Raw genomic sequence first — 16959 nt, 5'->3', positions numbered from 1 at the left:
CAGCTCCGGTTACTTAACAGCTGGTGCTTCATGCAAACAATACCTTCAGATGTATACTATACAAGCTTTAATTCATTAAAAAAGACTCCTTACTATCCTACATTTCAAAATGTAAAGCTCCCACTGTTGTATATTGCAAAACTTAGGGAGCTGTCTTCCAGTATCACAGCGATCTGTAAATCTAAATGTGTTGTTAGCATTGCCCAATTCCACATCTGCTGTGTAAATTAGCGGTCTGCAAGCTCAGTCTGGTTTTAAGGAAAATATTCCCCTGCAAAAATATTTGTTGTCAGCATAGATTAAGCCGCTGCAATTACAACCACATATTGTAATATTAACACTGGGGCGAGTAAGCATCATTCAATCTGAGGTGAGAGACTGGCATTTTGTTAGCTTTGGGCAAACGCAATAAATTCCAAACCTGTTATGTAAAACGATCCGCTGCCAGTTACATTTAGGTGGAGCTATAATGCGCTCAGACAAAAAAAAAAGAAAAGCTGAGCTGATTGATCGACCAACTGTCGCCGAGCTGACTTCTGATTAACATGCTGTGCGCGCTGTGGGAAAAATAACTCGCTCATTTTTACGCATTTTTTGGCGGTTACATTGTCCAGTTTATGGTATATGGAAGTTTTATGTCACCTTTTCTGGATACACTGGCCCACTTGTCTTCTCTCTCTCTCTCTCTCTGCAGGCTGCATGGTTTGCAGCAGCAGAGTCAAACGTCTGTCGGAGTAGAATCAGCACAGAAATACAAGAAACACCTCTGTTTGTCAAGCACTCATACACAGTAGATTCTGCTACACTGCCAATTAGAAAAGCTGAGTAGCAGAGCTTTAGAGAAAATGTGCTTCAGACACTTTTTCTTTATAAAACACGCCCTCCACAACCATCCAGATCTGTTTAAATGTGCACCTCATGCAGAATATTTTACCTTCCTGTGAAAACAGCACTTTCCCTCTGCACTACATTTTTTTTTTCAACCACTGAGTGAGTGCACCTCCGTATTCCTCCACAGCTACAGGTCAGCTGGGTGAGTCAGGAAAAACGACGCACGCATGTAGTTTTTATTTCGCTGACCTCACCGACTCGCAGTTTCGCCGTTCACTCCCTTTACATCACATCAGAGCTCCGTCAAGTCGCTGATGATGTAAAGTCAATTTGTCTCAGTACTGCTGCTGCTGCTGCCACTGCTGCTGCTGCTTCATATTAAAAGCACTGATCTGGCCAAACATGGGGTGGGCTTTAATTGTGAAGCAGTCAGAGGAAACTAAGTCTTTTATGATTCTGTGGTGGCTCAGAGCGGTTTGAGGCTTGTCTGTAAAAGTTGAGATTGGATGTGTAAAATCTCTGGTGCCCAAACGTAGCCTATATCTCATCTGAGATTCTTCTGCACTGCAAAAACTCAAAATCTTTCCAAGAATATTTGTCTTATTTCTTGGCAAAATGTCTCATTTCTAGTCAAAACTAATCTCTTTCCACTTAAAATAAGACTCATCACCTAAAAATTAACTTGTTTTTAGATCATTTTACTTGTTTCAAACTAATTTTCATTTGAAATAAGTAGAAAAATCTGCCAGTGAAAGGAAGTTTTTTGTGCTTCAGTGCTTGTAATAATAAAGAAAAACTTGCTCCACTGTCAGATTTTTCTACTTATTTAAAGTGGAAAATTTGCTTGAAAAAATTAAAAAGTGTCTAAAAACAAGCTGCTTTTTAAAATGTGATGAGTCTTATTTTATGTATAATTAGATTTATTTTGACTAGAAATGACATTTTGACTAGAAATAAGACAAATATTCTTGGTAAGATTTTGTATTTTTGCAGTGTGTTTTCTCCGTGTTTATGATCCATCTCTCTCTTTCTCCATCGTTCCCTCACCGCTGCCGACTTTCCCCTCCTCTCCACAATATTCTGGAGGGCGGTGCATATTTGGCACGGAGCTGGCTCTCTCTCTGATCATGTAATGATTTGCCCGTAACGATTACTCTCTCATGCGATGATAGAGCGGTTTGTACCTGTCCCATAGAGAGCTGCAGCCAGCCGCATTCCTGCTGCGCCCTCCTGCCAATCAACGTCAGCCCAACGCACTTGTCTCGCGCCGACACACAAACACACACACACACACCTTTCACCAGCTTTCTCTGCTCCTAATGCTCTGAGGAGAAAACAAACACACGGTTCTTGTTCTCCGTGAGCACTGACACACACACACACGCAGTTTGCTTGTTTTGCGTCGGGGGAAAAACATCCCTGTTTTCTCTGTCGGTGTCCCAGCTCAGGCAGATTCTCCCTCGTCCCGCCCTTCATCAAAAATAATAAACTATGTGACTTTGATGAGCGGTGCAGTTCCCTCCAGGCAATAAACTCCTGAATATGTCCCCGTGTTTAGCCGTTCCATTCTTATCAGCATCCGCTCAGTAGTGAGATGATGATGTAGCGTTGTACACCCGCAGCAGACACACACACAGTAGTAGGAAACAGTGAGTGTGACAGATGAACAGACAGATGTTTCCCCACAGTGTGGTAAATGTCAGCGGCTTCATCAGATGAGATGAGCTTCATGATAAGACTCATTGATTTGACTCATCTTCCACTCAGAGCCCAACTTTTGATTCTGAGCAAAACAATGTTGAATTAGCGTAAATAAATGAAGACGGGGACAGTGTTATGGGATGGAGCGGAAAGGAAACACACAAAGTAACTTATTTTGTGAAATGTGCTGTGCAAAACAACACAACCCATTAAAGTTCCCTCCAGATACCTTTTAAATAAAAAAGAACTAAACTTGATTAATACTTAGTTCAACATGGTCTTCAGTCATAAAAAGCACAAACAGTCTGAAGGGGCTGGAAGCAGCTACACTTACGTCCTCGTTGAAATATTCTGGATCATTGCTGCTTGCACTGGGGTGACCGGTGAAAGAGCGCTTCATCAAGATGGTTGGTGTTACAGGAAACATTTGAGCCTCCACATGTTTGAACCTCAGTCAAACCCAGACTCTGCTGAGGGGTCTGCTGTGCACTAAAATAGCAGACTGAAATCCTGCATAGGAACTATGCAGGATTTTTATCTTCACTATGCTTCATTTCTTAATTAAACAGCTTCAGAGTTATTGTGATGGTTAAATGTATGTGTATTTGTTATGTGTGTATATGAACACCTATATATGTAGGTACAGTATGTCCACATATATGTGTTTTTACTCTCTTGTGATCTTGTGATAGGGTGGGTTGGGCATGGGGGCTGTGGAAGTGGGAGAGCAGTGTGTGTGTGTGTGTGTTTTTTGTTTGTCTGTTGTGTATCATATGTCTTTGTGTCACTTTGTATGTGGGACCCCCTCGAAAACGAGATGGCGCATCTCAAGGGTCTATCCCAAATGAATTGAAATTGAAATTGAAATTGAAATAAATTGTAACTTGTTACGGGGAGAATGGAGGCTCTCTGCCTTCCACCTAGCGTCTCTTGGCCGAAATTCAACCTAGCAAGATCCATGCCGCCGCCACGGTGTCCCAGCTCTCGTCTCAGCAGCACCCTGACACAAACGCACCCCGTAACCTGTAATCTCTTGTTTATGACAGATAAGACTACACAAATATACACGTCGTAACATCGTATATGATAAATAACGCTACTGTATCCACCGCTCTATTGATTGATTTCTCGCTGGCTTGGTTGAAAACAAATGCACATGGCCAGGAGGAGGGTTAGCAAAACAGCTGAAAAGTGACCAGACTTACATAGTTCCCCTTTAAAGCAGAAGTAAGCGATCCGGTCGTTTTGGCTAACTTCTTGTCAGCCGATGGAGTTAACAGCCCCCGCCCTCGTCATGGATCTATTGGTCCTCGTCCCTACGTCACCACATTCACGCGCATCCCTTGGCTGCACACACAGAGAGGACCGCCCCTTTATGCCGTTCTCTCTCCTCATTGGATAAAGGTTGTAGGATACAAGGAAGTATACAAGAAGTTTTCTCCTCGGCTTACAGCAGAGCAGAGTGACTGACAGACCCGTGTTTCGGACCAAACACTCTATGTAAGTGATTGCTGTTGGAAGATAGAACTATTTAAGACTTATATTAACACAAATATTCCGCTTACTTCTGCTTTAATATTCTATCTCAGCCCTGAAATTCAAATTATCTTGTTACTTCCCAATATATAGATATATCATTATCTGTAGGGATGGGTACCGAAATTCGGTACTTTTTTGGTACCGACCGAATTCCCACCAAAGTACCGAGTATCGATTCACATAAAGTCAATCGGTACCACATTTCGGTACCTGAACGCACCTGCGTCGCCCGTCGTTTTAAATCACTACCTGAAAAACAGCCGTCCGTCAACGTGAAGAACGGACTGTTGCGACAATTCGTACCGAAGCGGTCCGGTCCCGAGTCACGCTTCTCATCACAGCGGCGCCATTCAAGTCCTCGTCACGTAATGAGAGCACATCTATGATCTAAACGAGGATGAAGTCTCCCCCTCTCCTCGTCAAAACGTGAAGTCCACATGTTGCAGAGTTTGCTCTGCAGTTTCAGTTTCTTTTTTTTTTTTTTTGACGAAGTTTCACACAGAGCTTTCTGATGGCTGTAGGAGTCTCTCCATGTTTCTCATTTCCCCACAGTAAAAACGGACATTTTTTCAAACAAGACTATAGTCTCATAAACTTTTTTTTTTTTTCATTGAATGACTATTCCATTATATGAAAATCATTGCCCATCCCTAAAACATAAAATACTCTTAAAGGCTGAGGAGTTGTGATGTTGTTAAGAGGTAAATATTCAAATTTCAAACGTTTTTATTAATTTTTTTAATTACCACACACACAAAAAGTACCGAAAACAGGTACCGATTGGTACCGGTATCGGTTCCCAGGTACCGAGTATCGATACCGTATCGATTCAAATGCGAAAGGTACCCATCCCTAATTATCTGTGACGATTACTCAACTAATGGCCCTAAATGACGACTACTGGTCGACCAAGAAAATCTTTGGTCGGGGGCAGTCCTATTATACAGGATGAATGTACTTCCTCAGGCGTCCAACAGTTACTGCAGCAGCACAGTCTGCGGGGTAAGAAAGACTCTGCTGGGTTTCACCTACCCTGCACCTCACCCTCAGCTAGTCCGCCATCTGTCTGCGGGTCTCTCTGTTTGTCTGTCAGTCCGTCTGTCTCTCAACGTTGAGCTTAAATCATCTGAACACACAGTTGAAGATCTTTCATACGGAGCGGCCTGGGCTACGTATCTGTCGTATCATCTGGGTGGCTTCACAGGCCACCTGGTGACCACAATCCCAACTATTCCAGCTATGAGGCCAAATCATGGCGAGATGAGAGAAGAAACTGTACTGATAACACAAAAGGCCTTATTTAAGAGAGCATTATGTCCCATTGAAGTGAAGGAGTGGGGGAGGGAGGGGAGAAAAATGAAGGGTGAGTGACATGCTCAATGTCAAATGTGCACTTTTCCAGGTCACGGTTGCCAAATACTTTTCAAGCCGCATACCTGTCATCAGGGAGACAGGAGGAGAGGAGGAGGGGGGGAGGAGGAGTGGGGGGGGGGGAGGGTGCTGAGAGGATTCGGACCGGAGGACGACAGATTCCAACAAGCTGGGTGCATGCGAGACCGTTTTTGCATATGGTACACTACACGTCCCCCCCCCCCCTCCTCATCCCCGCCCACTGAGATCACAGCAAGACACCACTGGGGATGATGTCACCACACGGAAGAATGCTGGGACAGAATTCCACAGTGGCACTTCAAATGCAACACCACGGTGAGACAAAGACCTCCTCCTCCTCCTCCTCCTCCCCCTCCGGGCCGATGACCGAGAAACAACGGTGACCTACAGGTGCATTTTTCCTCATAATGGTAATCATTTTTCCCGGGTCACGCATCAATCACTGCGCAACACACAAACAGGACTGTACAGGCTTTTTCTGGAGACATCAAAACCTAAATAAAGGTCATTTCAAGTTCACAGTCAAGTTCGCTCTCAGTTCAGACCCACCCCCAGAGTCAGAGGACTCACGCTTTTTTTTTTCCAGCTGAAGAAGTTCTAATCAAAAATACATACGCTACCTCACGCCCACACTCTTAGATATAACACACGCTCAAGATATACTTTACACTCACAAAGAGCTCAAAGGGTTTCCTTAAAGAGGAGACCCTGGCCTCCAGAACTCTCTCCTCTGGCCATGCTGCATGTGAGCCGTCTCACCGCCTCCCCCCGGTGTGTGCGTGTGAAGTGCGTCTAAGTGCATTTCATAGAGGGCACCGCGGCCTGAGTAATCCCTGTGAGCAGCCTGGGAATGAGGAAGGTGGATGAACCTTTGGCTGCCTCCGTCGCACCACAGACACACAAATCACAAGACCACAGACACACACTGGAACACACCTTTACAGTGGTGGGAAGTAAGTAGGAGTCACAGCTACAACTAATCATATTATATTCTAATCATTTTTATCATCTTCAAAACATACCAAAATAAACTCATTTACAATCCTCCACATTGACATAGATTAGTACTGCTTAGTACTAATCTACTCAGATATTAAATTAAATAATATTATGATGCTGCATGATGACAGGATTTACATTTAAAGGGATAGTTCAACATTTTGGCAAATTGGCCCATTAACATTATCCCTATAGTTTTAGGAGTAGGTTGGTTACCTTTAATTGTCGGTGCAAGCTGTTTTTAGAATGGCGGAGCAGAGCCGTGAGCTGCTCAGAGCTATGCTATCGAGGCTCATGGGATTTCTTGATTTCCCTCATCAAACTCATCAAATACACAATCCAACAACTCCAAAACGCTCTGGTGGACAAGTTGTGACCTGCACATTCACCACACTATGAGATAATAACAGAACGTTACGAGTTTTTTTCTAGACTGCTTGCTGAAAAACTGCCTCCCTCGGGAACACGCATCAGCGGTTTTGCATGAATTTACCTCGAAAACAACTCCGTCTTGTAACGCTCCGTTATTATCTCATAGCGTGGTGAATGTGCAGGTCACAACTTGTCCACCAGAGCGTTTTGGAGTTGTTGGATTGTGCATTTGATGAGTTTGATGAGGGAAACTAAGAAATCCGTAGCTCTGAGCAGCTTGCAGCTCTGCTCCACCTTTCTAAAAATAGCTTGCACCTACAATTAAAGGTAACGAACCTACTCCTAAAACTATAGGGATTATGGCAATGGGCCTTTTTTTTTTTTAAGTATAATTTTTTGGGCTTTTTGCCTTTATTTTATAGTACATAGTAGAGATAGACAGGAAAGGGGGAGGCAGAGAGAGGAATGACATGCAGGAAAGGTCTGCCCGGATTCGAACCGGGGACGCCTGCGTTGAGGACTGTAGCTTCTAAATGGGGCGGCTGCTTTAACCACTGCGCCACGCACTGCCCCAAGCAATGAGCCATTTTGCCAAAATGTTGAACTATCCCTTTAATATGTATAACTTCCAGGAACAATATGACAATTTAGTAAATACCAGTCTTACATCTGTCAATCAAGTAGCCAGTTAGCTTAGCACAAAAACTGCAAACATACAAAAGTAACATAATGTGCTTCACATTTGCTTCTGGTGAGTTATTATTATTGTATCTGGTGAGTGGTGTGTTTATTACAGAACCAACAGTATAAAACTGTCAGTTTGCATTTTCAGTGTGTGTGTGTGGTGTTCTCACTGTCCCATCTTATTGCTAAAATTAAGCATTGATTTCTTGCTGTAGCTATTAAGCAGACAGCTATGGACATGGGATTGATCTTCTCATCCAAACCTCAGCAAGAAAATAAAATTAGTGTCTTTCCCACAACATTTTTATGGTTGTTAATTTCAGTCCAGGTTGATTTTGGTAAAAAATGTGAATATATTAAAATGATTTCCTGAATAAATTCCACTCATAAATTATATAAAAATGTGGAACTTTTAGTTGTAAGAGAGTATTTGTACAGTGCTAGTAGTAGTTTTACTCATTAAGACTCTTGATGACTTTTTCCACCACTGCACCGTTGTTGTTGGTGGTGAACACGGTCTCCGTGGAGACTTCAGGACGCATATTTACAGGGGGCTCGCGCACAACCCGACACACACCTACTCTGTGAGCATGCATGATTACACGCTCATCAATCAGCTTCTGTGGGTGTATGCATAGTAATCCTAATAGCACCTCATTTGTAATGGGGTTTCCAGTGTTTAGTCATGGCGGTGCAGCGTTTACTCAAAGCACATGTGGCCACGGGGGGAAGCAGATGTGAGAACCCCAGGAAGCATCATTAGCCTTGCAAACATTGGCCGCAGCCAGCCGTGGAGATCCTGTCAGAGAGCGGCACTGAGGCTCCTCAGTCAATCATGTTTCCACTGGATTTAGCCGTCTCTCTACACGTGACCTTTCTCACACTCGTACGCAACCTCCTCTTCCCCTCTCCAAAAAAGAGTGAGGTCAGAGAGAAAGATAACTGGTGTTGTGTTTGCTTTTTCATGCCTGTCAACCAGTCAGTGAATCTGGAATTACTGCATCTCCATTTTCTCTCCGACGAGCTCCACTTGAATATTTATGTTTCACTTTCCAACTTTATGCCGATGGCTTTGTTCTACATTCGCCCTGCTTGGCCTTTTGCTCTCTGAGCATGCTTCATGCAACTCTTCCCCTCTCACTCCATCAATATTCCCCCCTCCTCCTCCTCCTCCCTCTCTCCATTTTTACAGACATCTCTGTGTCTGTGTGTGTCCTTTCTCCTCTTCCTCTCACCTAAATCCACATCAGTATCACTCCATAAATATCCCCCTCTTCTTTTCTATCCCCTACCGTGGCACTTGCCTCTCCAAGTCTGTGATGGTTTTGTTATCTTTTACTGCCTTGTCTTTAACCCTTGCCTGTGATAAAGGTGTTTTTTTTCTTTTTTTTCCCTTTTTCACTTCCTACATTTGAATTTTTGTATTAACACGTCAATTCATCTCACCCTGACATCATTTTTCCACTCGTTCTCTCTCTGTTTGAAGGCTACAGTGTAATTACCGTCTTGCACTTTTCATCCTGTCCTGTTCCTCTACCATTCTTGACCTTTTTGCCTCTCTTCCTTCCTTCTTTCCTCTCTCCTTCCCTCTGTATTGTCCAATCTGGCTTCCTCTTCTCTCCCGACAATCCTCCCAAGCACCGTTTCAAAACTCAGACAAACACACACACACACCTCCTACCTGCCCTCCCCTCTAATTAGGCGTCACGAGAGGGTCGTGAGCGTTGCCTCCCCACCCCCTCCCGTTAACACCACTCCCCGGCACTCCTGCTGCAATCCCACCCTGGGACAGGTCCGAGGTCAAGGCCGGGGCAGAACAGAACAGAACAGAACAGAACAGAACCGGCAGAACCAGACACATGCGCCGGAGCCAAGGCAGGAATCGCTGGGCTGCGAGGTTTTCTTGCGGCTCTTCGGATTGGCTGTGTGTGAAAAAATGTGGAGGCCAGATGATGCACGGAGAGCCCCGGCCCCGGCTGCAGCAAATGAAGTTTGAGCTGGCGTCCAGGAACACACAACAGGATAAAACAACAACGCTCAATCACGCTGATGGAGGGGACGTGGGCCCGCTGCAGATGGAGCCCAAGATGTTTCATCAGAGGAACAGGATGCCAGAGGCTCGGCTTTCAAGCACGGCAATGACAAATAAACCTCACGGTGAAGGAACAAATACGTTGACAATGGGCTCCAGAGGAAACGGAGAGAGAGGGGACGGAGGGGCAGCCACCTGCAAGATCACAATAGAGCCGAGTATCTGTGATGGGCGTGGGAGCCACAGAGGGGCCGCGCTGCTCAACTGGACACAAAAGGTCCGTCTGCTGTAATGTTGCCATCTGCTGGCAGTTCTTTATCAATGCGTGACAGTTTGATATTAAAAAAATCAAGAGTTCTTCAGTGCATGTGGCACAATGAGACATATTCCATTTTCTGAGAGCCACATAAAACCGCAAAAAACTTTGCTTTTTTGATACCGAAGCCTGAACAACATGCCCTCTTGCATACACTCTGGCACACGCAACGCAACATGATTCCAGCGAGTTATGCCATTTACTGGCACAGGCCGCTTTGGGCAGTCAGTCACAGCGTGTTATTAGAACTCAGCATCAAGTGATTGAAAGACAAACAACACTATCAAGTTCCACAAGAATTTGGAGAGGGAAAAACAGCAAGAGACAAATTCTCATTGTACATCTTTTTGAATTTCACAAGACCTGTTTGCTTATCATTTCCTAATCTTATAGTTCACACGGAAGGAATGCATTGATTCAGTGTTTTGGTGACAGCTCAAGAGGAAGATCAATACCACTCTTGTGTCATATGAAGCAGTGGATGGTCACCTTATGTTTGCATACACCACCTTTTAAACACAAATGACATATGACTAAGAAAAAAGTCACTTCATCTACTGTCTCTTCAATAGGAACAAGTCTTCACTGGGTTAATGAAAAAAGGGCAAAGAGTCCTTTACAAATTATGAAACCAGAGTCAAACTCATCCCATGGAAAAAGAAGCCAGGTCTAATTTTATACTTTCCCCATTTGTGCCACATTTGCAAAATCTTTGATTAGGGTTTTTTTTCTCGTTACAGTGGCTGCTTTGAACCAAAAGAACTGGCAGTGCCGAAAATTTACAAACGAGGTAAAAGAAAAAATTAGAAACTGACTGCGAGCTCTGAGCCTCCATGTTGGTTTATTGCAAGTTACTGCAGAAACTGAACTTCTTCTTCCTTGGGACTCGACACTCGATAGAAGCTGCCATCTCTTGTTCTGTTCTGCAGGACTTTTCCTTCGCTGGCCCACTGAGAATGGTGTGAAGCTACTTCCTTTTGGGCTGGCTTTACAGGGATGAATGCCTGCTCTCTCTCTCTCTGGGCTTCCAAGGGCTGGAAGATCTGTATCCCGACGCACCTGAGCGGGACGCAACCGGAAAAATTGCTACCGCGCCAGGAACATTAAGGGGACTGCACGAAGGAGCGAAGCGTTTCTTGGGTACCTTTGCAATTTGTGTAAACATGAGTACCAGTGAATTTTGGCCTTGGACTGTGAGTAACATTGCACACATACGCACACACTTCCGCACTTCCACGCTAAGCAACCCTGAGTCTCACTCGGCAGATTAAGCCCAGATGGGAACAATGAGATGAGTATGAAGGCTTTTGCTGCGTAACTGAAAACACTCGCTCTTGTTAACGCACTCCAAAAACTTGCTCCATCCATCCATCACTGGCCAGATGTTCTCTGAAGCCTTTTCCTCTGCTCCTCAAGTGGGACCAATCCCTCTCAAAATTAATTCACTTCCCATTCCACTCGCGTCCACAACAAAGGCACTCCTCAAAGCTAATTGGATAGTTTGCGGTCTTTATGATCAAGCGATCAAGCAGGAGGAGCGTGTTTCAGGGAACAAGAGATGTTGTTGTTGACGGACGCTCACTTGGGACCATTTGCACGCCGTGACCCCACTTAATCCTGCCATTAGGCCCCCGAGCCTCCCCATCCTGAGGACTTCAATACATTCTGCTGGCTGCATTCAAACTCTGAGAGGGACCATTTCCTTGAATAAACATCAAAATCTGTTGGTTTTTTGGCTAATTTTCTTTTGAATTCCAGCTGAGTAATTAGAAGAAAATCATGTAGTGAAGCGAGAGTGGCAGCCAAACACTGTGAGGAAGTCTGGCAGCTGACTTGTATCCATCAAAATGTTGAAAACCGTAAAACATGTAGTTTTCCACTAACTCCCAAAAGGAGCATAATCATCAGCTTCAAGAGAGATATCATTGTCAAAGTCTGTTTGCCTACTGTGTTTTATTTGCAGCTATTACGAAACTCGGCGTAATTTATTCACCTGAAACTTTGCTGGGAAAAGAATAATTTTTACTTAAGATTTAAGTGTCTGTCAGTCGTTGCCAAAACAGACCGGCACGTCACTGCAACACATTAAATAGGAGTTTTTGGTTTCACGCTGTTTATGTGTGGCGGTAAGCTAATGTCCATAATGCTTTCACTCATATTTCTGAGTGATTTCTCCCCGTTTGTGCTGATTAATACATTTTGATTGCAAAAGCAACCGCAAGCCACAACTGTGACACTAGCTGGCGTTAGCCAACAGGAGCTTAGCAAACATTAGCTGATGTCAGTCAGTATTTTTCTGCCCTTTGTTTGTGAGGCCATTTGAAATTTTCCTTGGACAAAAAATAAAATGTTATATTTCTTATATAATATAAAATAAGAATGAAAAGAAGAATGAAATAAGGATGAACATACTTTTTAGTTTCAATTGAGACGAAGGAGCTACATTGTTAGCTCGTGTTAGCTTTCGCATCTTGGTTATAGGTTTATGAATTTAAGAAACATTGATATTATATTAGGAAACTTTTACACTTGAATCTGTGTTGTTTGTTGCTCATAAGTGATAATACATTGAATTCTGAGATAGATTTTACATTTGGATAAAAAGGGCCCACTGCTATGACAGCAGTTGGACCAATACATCCCTATTTGTAAGATAAAATTTGACAAACTGGCAAATACTAAACTAATATTTAACACACAACTATTTAACTTTAACAAAAAACAGAAGCACAAAAGGCCAAAAACAATGAGAGGCACAGAGGCAAATGTGCCAAGAGAACAGAAAAACAAGGATTTGCTTTGCTCCATAGCACCAGCAGCTGCCAAATCATTATTAAAAACCACCGACCTTGGTGCTCAGAGATGCTTGGGTGTCTTTTAAGGGCACAGCCTCCTGCGCACACAGCCACCTTCAAATCCTCCTCCAGCGAAAAGGAAAAAAAAAATGTTTCTGGAAGGTTCCACTTTGCTGCACAAATCAAGGCAATGGAGCGAGAGCAACAAGACCCTCCAAGAATCACTTGAGGTATGTCATTATGTCACCCACAAAGGAAGGTCTATTCCATTTAGGGTTGGAGCCACGGGCCATTTGGCCCACACACACATATCACACAACTTCCAGCAGCCATACACACAAATATAGAGTCTCATTCTTTCGTCTAATAGTAACGCAGAGACTTTGACCTGAGAGCGAGGATGAAAAGAAAAGGCCAGTGCATAGCAGAGACCCCCGGAGGCGGCACTTGTTGATCCCTGCTGTCTGAAGCGGAGCTCCGGGTCATTCTGGTGTGTGTGAACAGATAAATGTCCAGTGCTGACTCATGCTGCACAGTCACTCCTTGGACAGATGGGAAATCTTGTCATGTGCTGGCAATCACTTGACCACTTGAGCAAAAAGCCCAACTGAGTCATTTTTCAGTCTCGCTATGCGACAGAGACGCAAAAAAATAATTAAACCGCCGCCACTTGTATCACAGGAGTCAGTCGGAGGGCGTATCGCCTCAAACATTCTGGACACCGAGCTGAACAGCTCATTTCGCTGGGAGCAATCATTCATAATGCACTTTCAACACAGATGATTTTCTGTTACTGAGCTAACACACACACAAACACACACACCCCTTTGAGTACCACTAACATGATGAAAACGTCTGAAACATGCAAGTGACTCAGTTCACATATGTCATTTTTATCTAATTTAGCTCAATATTATGTAACAGGGGTCACTTTGTCCAGATTCTAAGGGCTAGTCTCCACTCACTCACTGCAGCCTCCTACTGCAGACTCTCAGCAGCAGCCTTACACCCATGCTTGTGCTCATACACAAATGATTTATGTGCCATTTCATGATTGTCTACCCAATATTTTAACTGTAATATAATCAGGCCAGGCACTGGACAGTGGCCTGGAAATATTGCAAAGCCTCAAGTGCTTATCTGTCACTGACATTCACTGATTACAGTGTGGACGTGCTCAGCTGGACTATATGGCAGCCAGGGTGTCTAAAGCCCAAATCACCTTGAAGTGCTATTAGCACCTGTCGTGGTCATTTACACATGCTGACAGTGGCATCCCGCCCCTCTGTTTGAGCCGTAAAGTCTGTCTCCAGGCCAAACAACTGCTTTGTGTCCCACTTAAAACTCCTGCTCAGGCTCTCGCTGTGCCGTTGCGCGGCAGCATGTGTCAAGCTTTTGCACAACTCGGCCCCGGATGACTGATGCATGCGTATGACAGGCCTTTAGGAAGATAACGTGTAGAAACCACTCCAGCGGTGATTAGTGCGAGCTGAGTGCACTGATTTAAGAAGTTTGCTCAGTGCAAGACTGATAAGCTGTGACCTTTCAAAAGGATGAACCGCACTCCGTCTATCAAGTTTCAGGTCTGTGATAGCAAAGGCAAAATAAAGTCTGTCTCTACGGGGCTGTTGTGAAATCGATGCTCGACATTATTTCGATATTTTGTGCCACATTCTCATCGACTGTCAAAACATTCCAGTGTGTTCACAAACTGTCTATTACCATCAACCCAGGCTTTTCTATGACATAACATCACTTCAGACTTGTGACAACAGCACACTGCTGCTCATCTCATCCTCTGGAACAGCCTTGGGCCTGTTCCAGCATCACTGGAGGATAATAATGATGAAGACCCCACTGAACATCTAGTCCCATTACATGTATGCATAATCAATCAAAGTTAACTACACCTCTGTCTGATGGCTTCAGATCAAGGTCTATTTCAAAAGAGTTTTCCTGCTGAGCCGAGCTATTTAGGTACCAGATATAGCTCCTGTATAAATGTGGAGCATCAGAACAATGCTGTAATGAATTATAAATGGATCTAATGGAAAAAACAAAAAAATAAAAAAACAAAGCACCTCGGTTTCATAGTGTTTTACAGCTGAAATCAAAAGCAACAGGTGTCTGGTTTCTGTCTTGATAAATGGAGAAAAAAAAAAGTTTCAAACTGACAGACGCCAGCGTGGAATAATCACACTTTCACGGCGCGTCCACTTCACCGACTGTCCCAAACTGGAATGACGCGCCTCGCTTCCCCAAATAATAATACAAAAAAAAAAAAAAAACCCGCTTGAATGACTGGCAGCGTTGTGTTTAATTGGAAGAGAGGGTGAAAAAAGCGCGGCAGCTTACCTTCACCCACACCAGCAGCACCAGCCCGGTGGTGTAGAAGCAGCTCCCTGTCATCTCTGGCGCCGAGAGGTTCAGTGTGATATCAAAGTGCAGAGAGACAACTGTGACTGGCCGCGCTCTATCTGTCCGTGTGTCCCAGTCCCAGTCTGCCCAGTCACTCAGGGAGAAATGGGTCCGCTGCTCTCCCCCTCTGCGCTGCGCTGCGGCTCCACTTTACACACACACACACAGAGAAAGAAAAAAGGTAAAAGTCAGCCAAGAACTGCCGGAGACGACATGACACTTCACGGTCGCAGTCCAGATATTTTGTTCCACCACAGCAAAACACGTTGCTGCTAAATTTATGTTTGCATACCAGGCGTGCGTCAGGAAAAAAGGGGCTCACCCACCTTACATTCTTAAAGAAACACACTCCCGGGGCCGTTAGTGCGCTGATAGGCTGCACAGACATGCACAGTGATGCTGGGTGGTTCTCCTGGCTCTGGGTGACGGTGGACATACTTTCATCCCCAATGAAAAAAAAAAAGCTGCACAGGCTGATATGAGCAGGAGTGTTCACAGTAAATAACCTGCATACAGTGCCAGGTGAGGTGGGATTGTTTGTAGTTCTCATGCAGTAAAAGGTCTGGTTTTAATCTATTCCCACTCAGTATGATTGTTCCAGACTTCTACTTGTGCTTGTGTCTTGATTTTTTTTTTTTTTTTGCTACTTGTCCCTGCTCAAATTCAGCTCTGTTGTTTTGATTGGACCTTGCATGGAGCGGTTTGATCAGGACACATGTAAACAAGCCATGCACACACTTGTTCACCTCAGCGGCCCGGCTTGTGTTTATATATTCGTACTACAGATTGTGGTTTTTTGCCAAAACATTCAAAAAGGGCTTCAAACATACACATACTAATAAATGGACAGAACTGAGTATAAAGACCCAATTGTGGTCCTATTACCCGGCTTGCTACATCATGTGGACAATTCAGAATCATGTGCACGGGCTACAGTTCTACAGCACGCACCATATGGACGCAGACCACTGTGTAGGATTGTGCCTACTTTTCGCAGCTTTAGATTTAGTCACAAGTATGAAATGCATTAGTCTTTCAAAGTGAGGCGGCCGCGCTGCCAGCCATGTGCCATTTAAGGTCAAGAAGAGTTTTATCTGAATCAAGCCCTCGCCTGCTTATGAACTGAGATCAACTGGATGGAATGAAACGCTCAAAGTCAGGGGCCTTTGCTGGCATATGATTGAAATCCACTGTTGTTTCTGATTTACCTTGATGAGACCCATGTCATTCCCTGGCGGCTTCAATAAAAATAGCAGTTTCCTCTGTTTTGAAGTGGATCATATTTTTATGTGCACTTTAATGAAGGCCTGCAGTGTATCTTTGGACATGGCTGCCTCCCACACACTAAACGTTGGTTCAAATTAGGGTCAAATGTTGGCCTGACCTGATATGTTTAATTTTGTGAGGCTAGTAAATTAACCGTAATCATAAACTGTAACAGAAAACCTATTTTGAGGTTTTTTTTATTCGATTACATTTAAGAATAAACTTAATAAAAGATTTTTGTTTTACTGATTCAACATGACCACAACGATAATTTTCCGCTCTCGGTGAGGAGGGAATTTTTGTATCATAATTGATAGATGGCGTCAGAAACTCCTCTTCCTTTTGATCCCGAACTAAAGAGACTAAAGTGACGTTCTTTGAAGCTGAGCTCACAGTGGTGGGGCATTAGGCCTCGCTTGTTGCTTTTGAAGCTGTCCAGGGCCACCGTAATAACAATGTTCCTCGAAAATGTCAACTGTCCTCAGCCGAGCTCAAAGGGCTGAGGGGAGATGCCCTTTGAGAGGCGCACAATAGAACAGGTATGTATGGTATGAGCTACCTGAGTTGCTGCCTGACACGCAGGGCTTGGATTCAGCTTAATCTCTATTAACACA

The 16959-nt window shown here is 44.0% G+C and overlaps 1 protein-coding gene across 3 annotated transcripts in view; it reads right to left on the bottom strand.

The window, feature by feature from the left end:
• Positions 1-15421, bottom strand: part of adamtsl3 (ADAMTS-like 3) — a 108757-nt gene extending 93336 nt beyond the window's left edge. For 2 of the 3 annotated variants that reach the window (XR_015038199.1, XM_085806239.1), the window contains exon 1: positions 15017-15394. Coding sequence is in view for 2 of the 3 variants with exons in the window: in XM_085806239.1 (XP_085662365.1) it covers positions 15017-15070 (54 nt within the window). In the remaining variant the exon portion in view is untranslated. The other variant, XM_085806238.1, reaches the window with a different exon arrangement.
• Between the last annotated feature and the right edge of the window lie 1538 nt (positions 15422-16959).

The sequence above is a fragment of the Trachurus japonicus genome, chromosome 18, assembly GCF_045865225.1.
Source record: "Trachurus japonicus isolate A0001 chromosome 18, Traja_1.0".
Taxonomy (NCBI): Eukaryota; Metazoa; Chordata; class Actinopteri; order Carangiformes; family Carangidae; genus Trachurus; species Trachurus japonicus.
The sequence above is the reverse complement of the archived record's forward strand: the minus strand, read 5'-3'. Positions and strand labels throughout refer to the sequence as shown.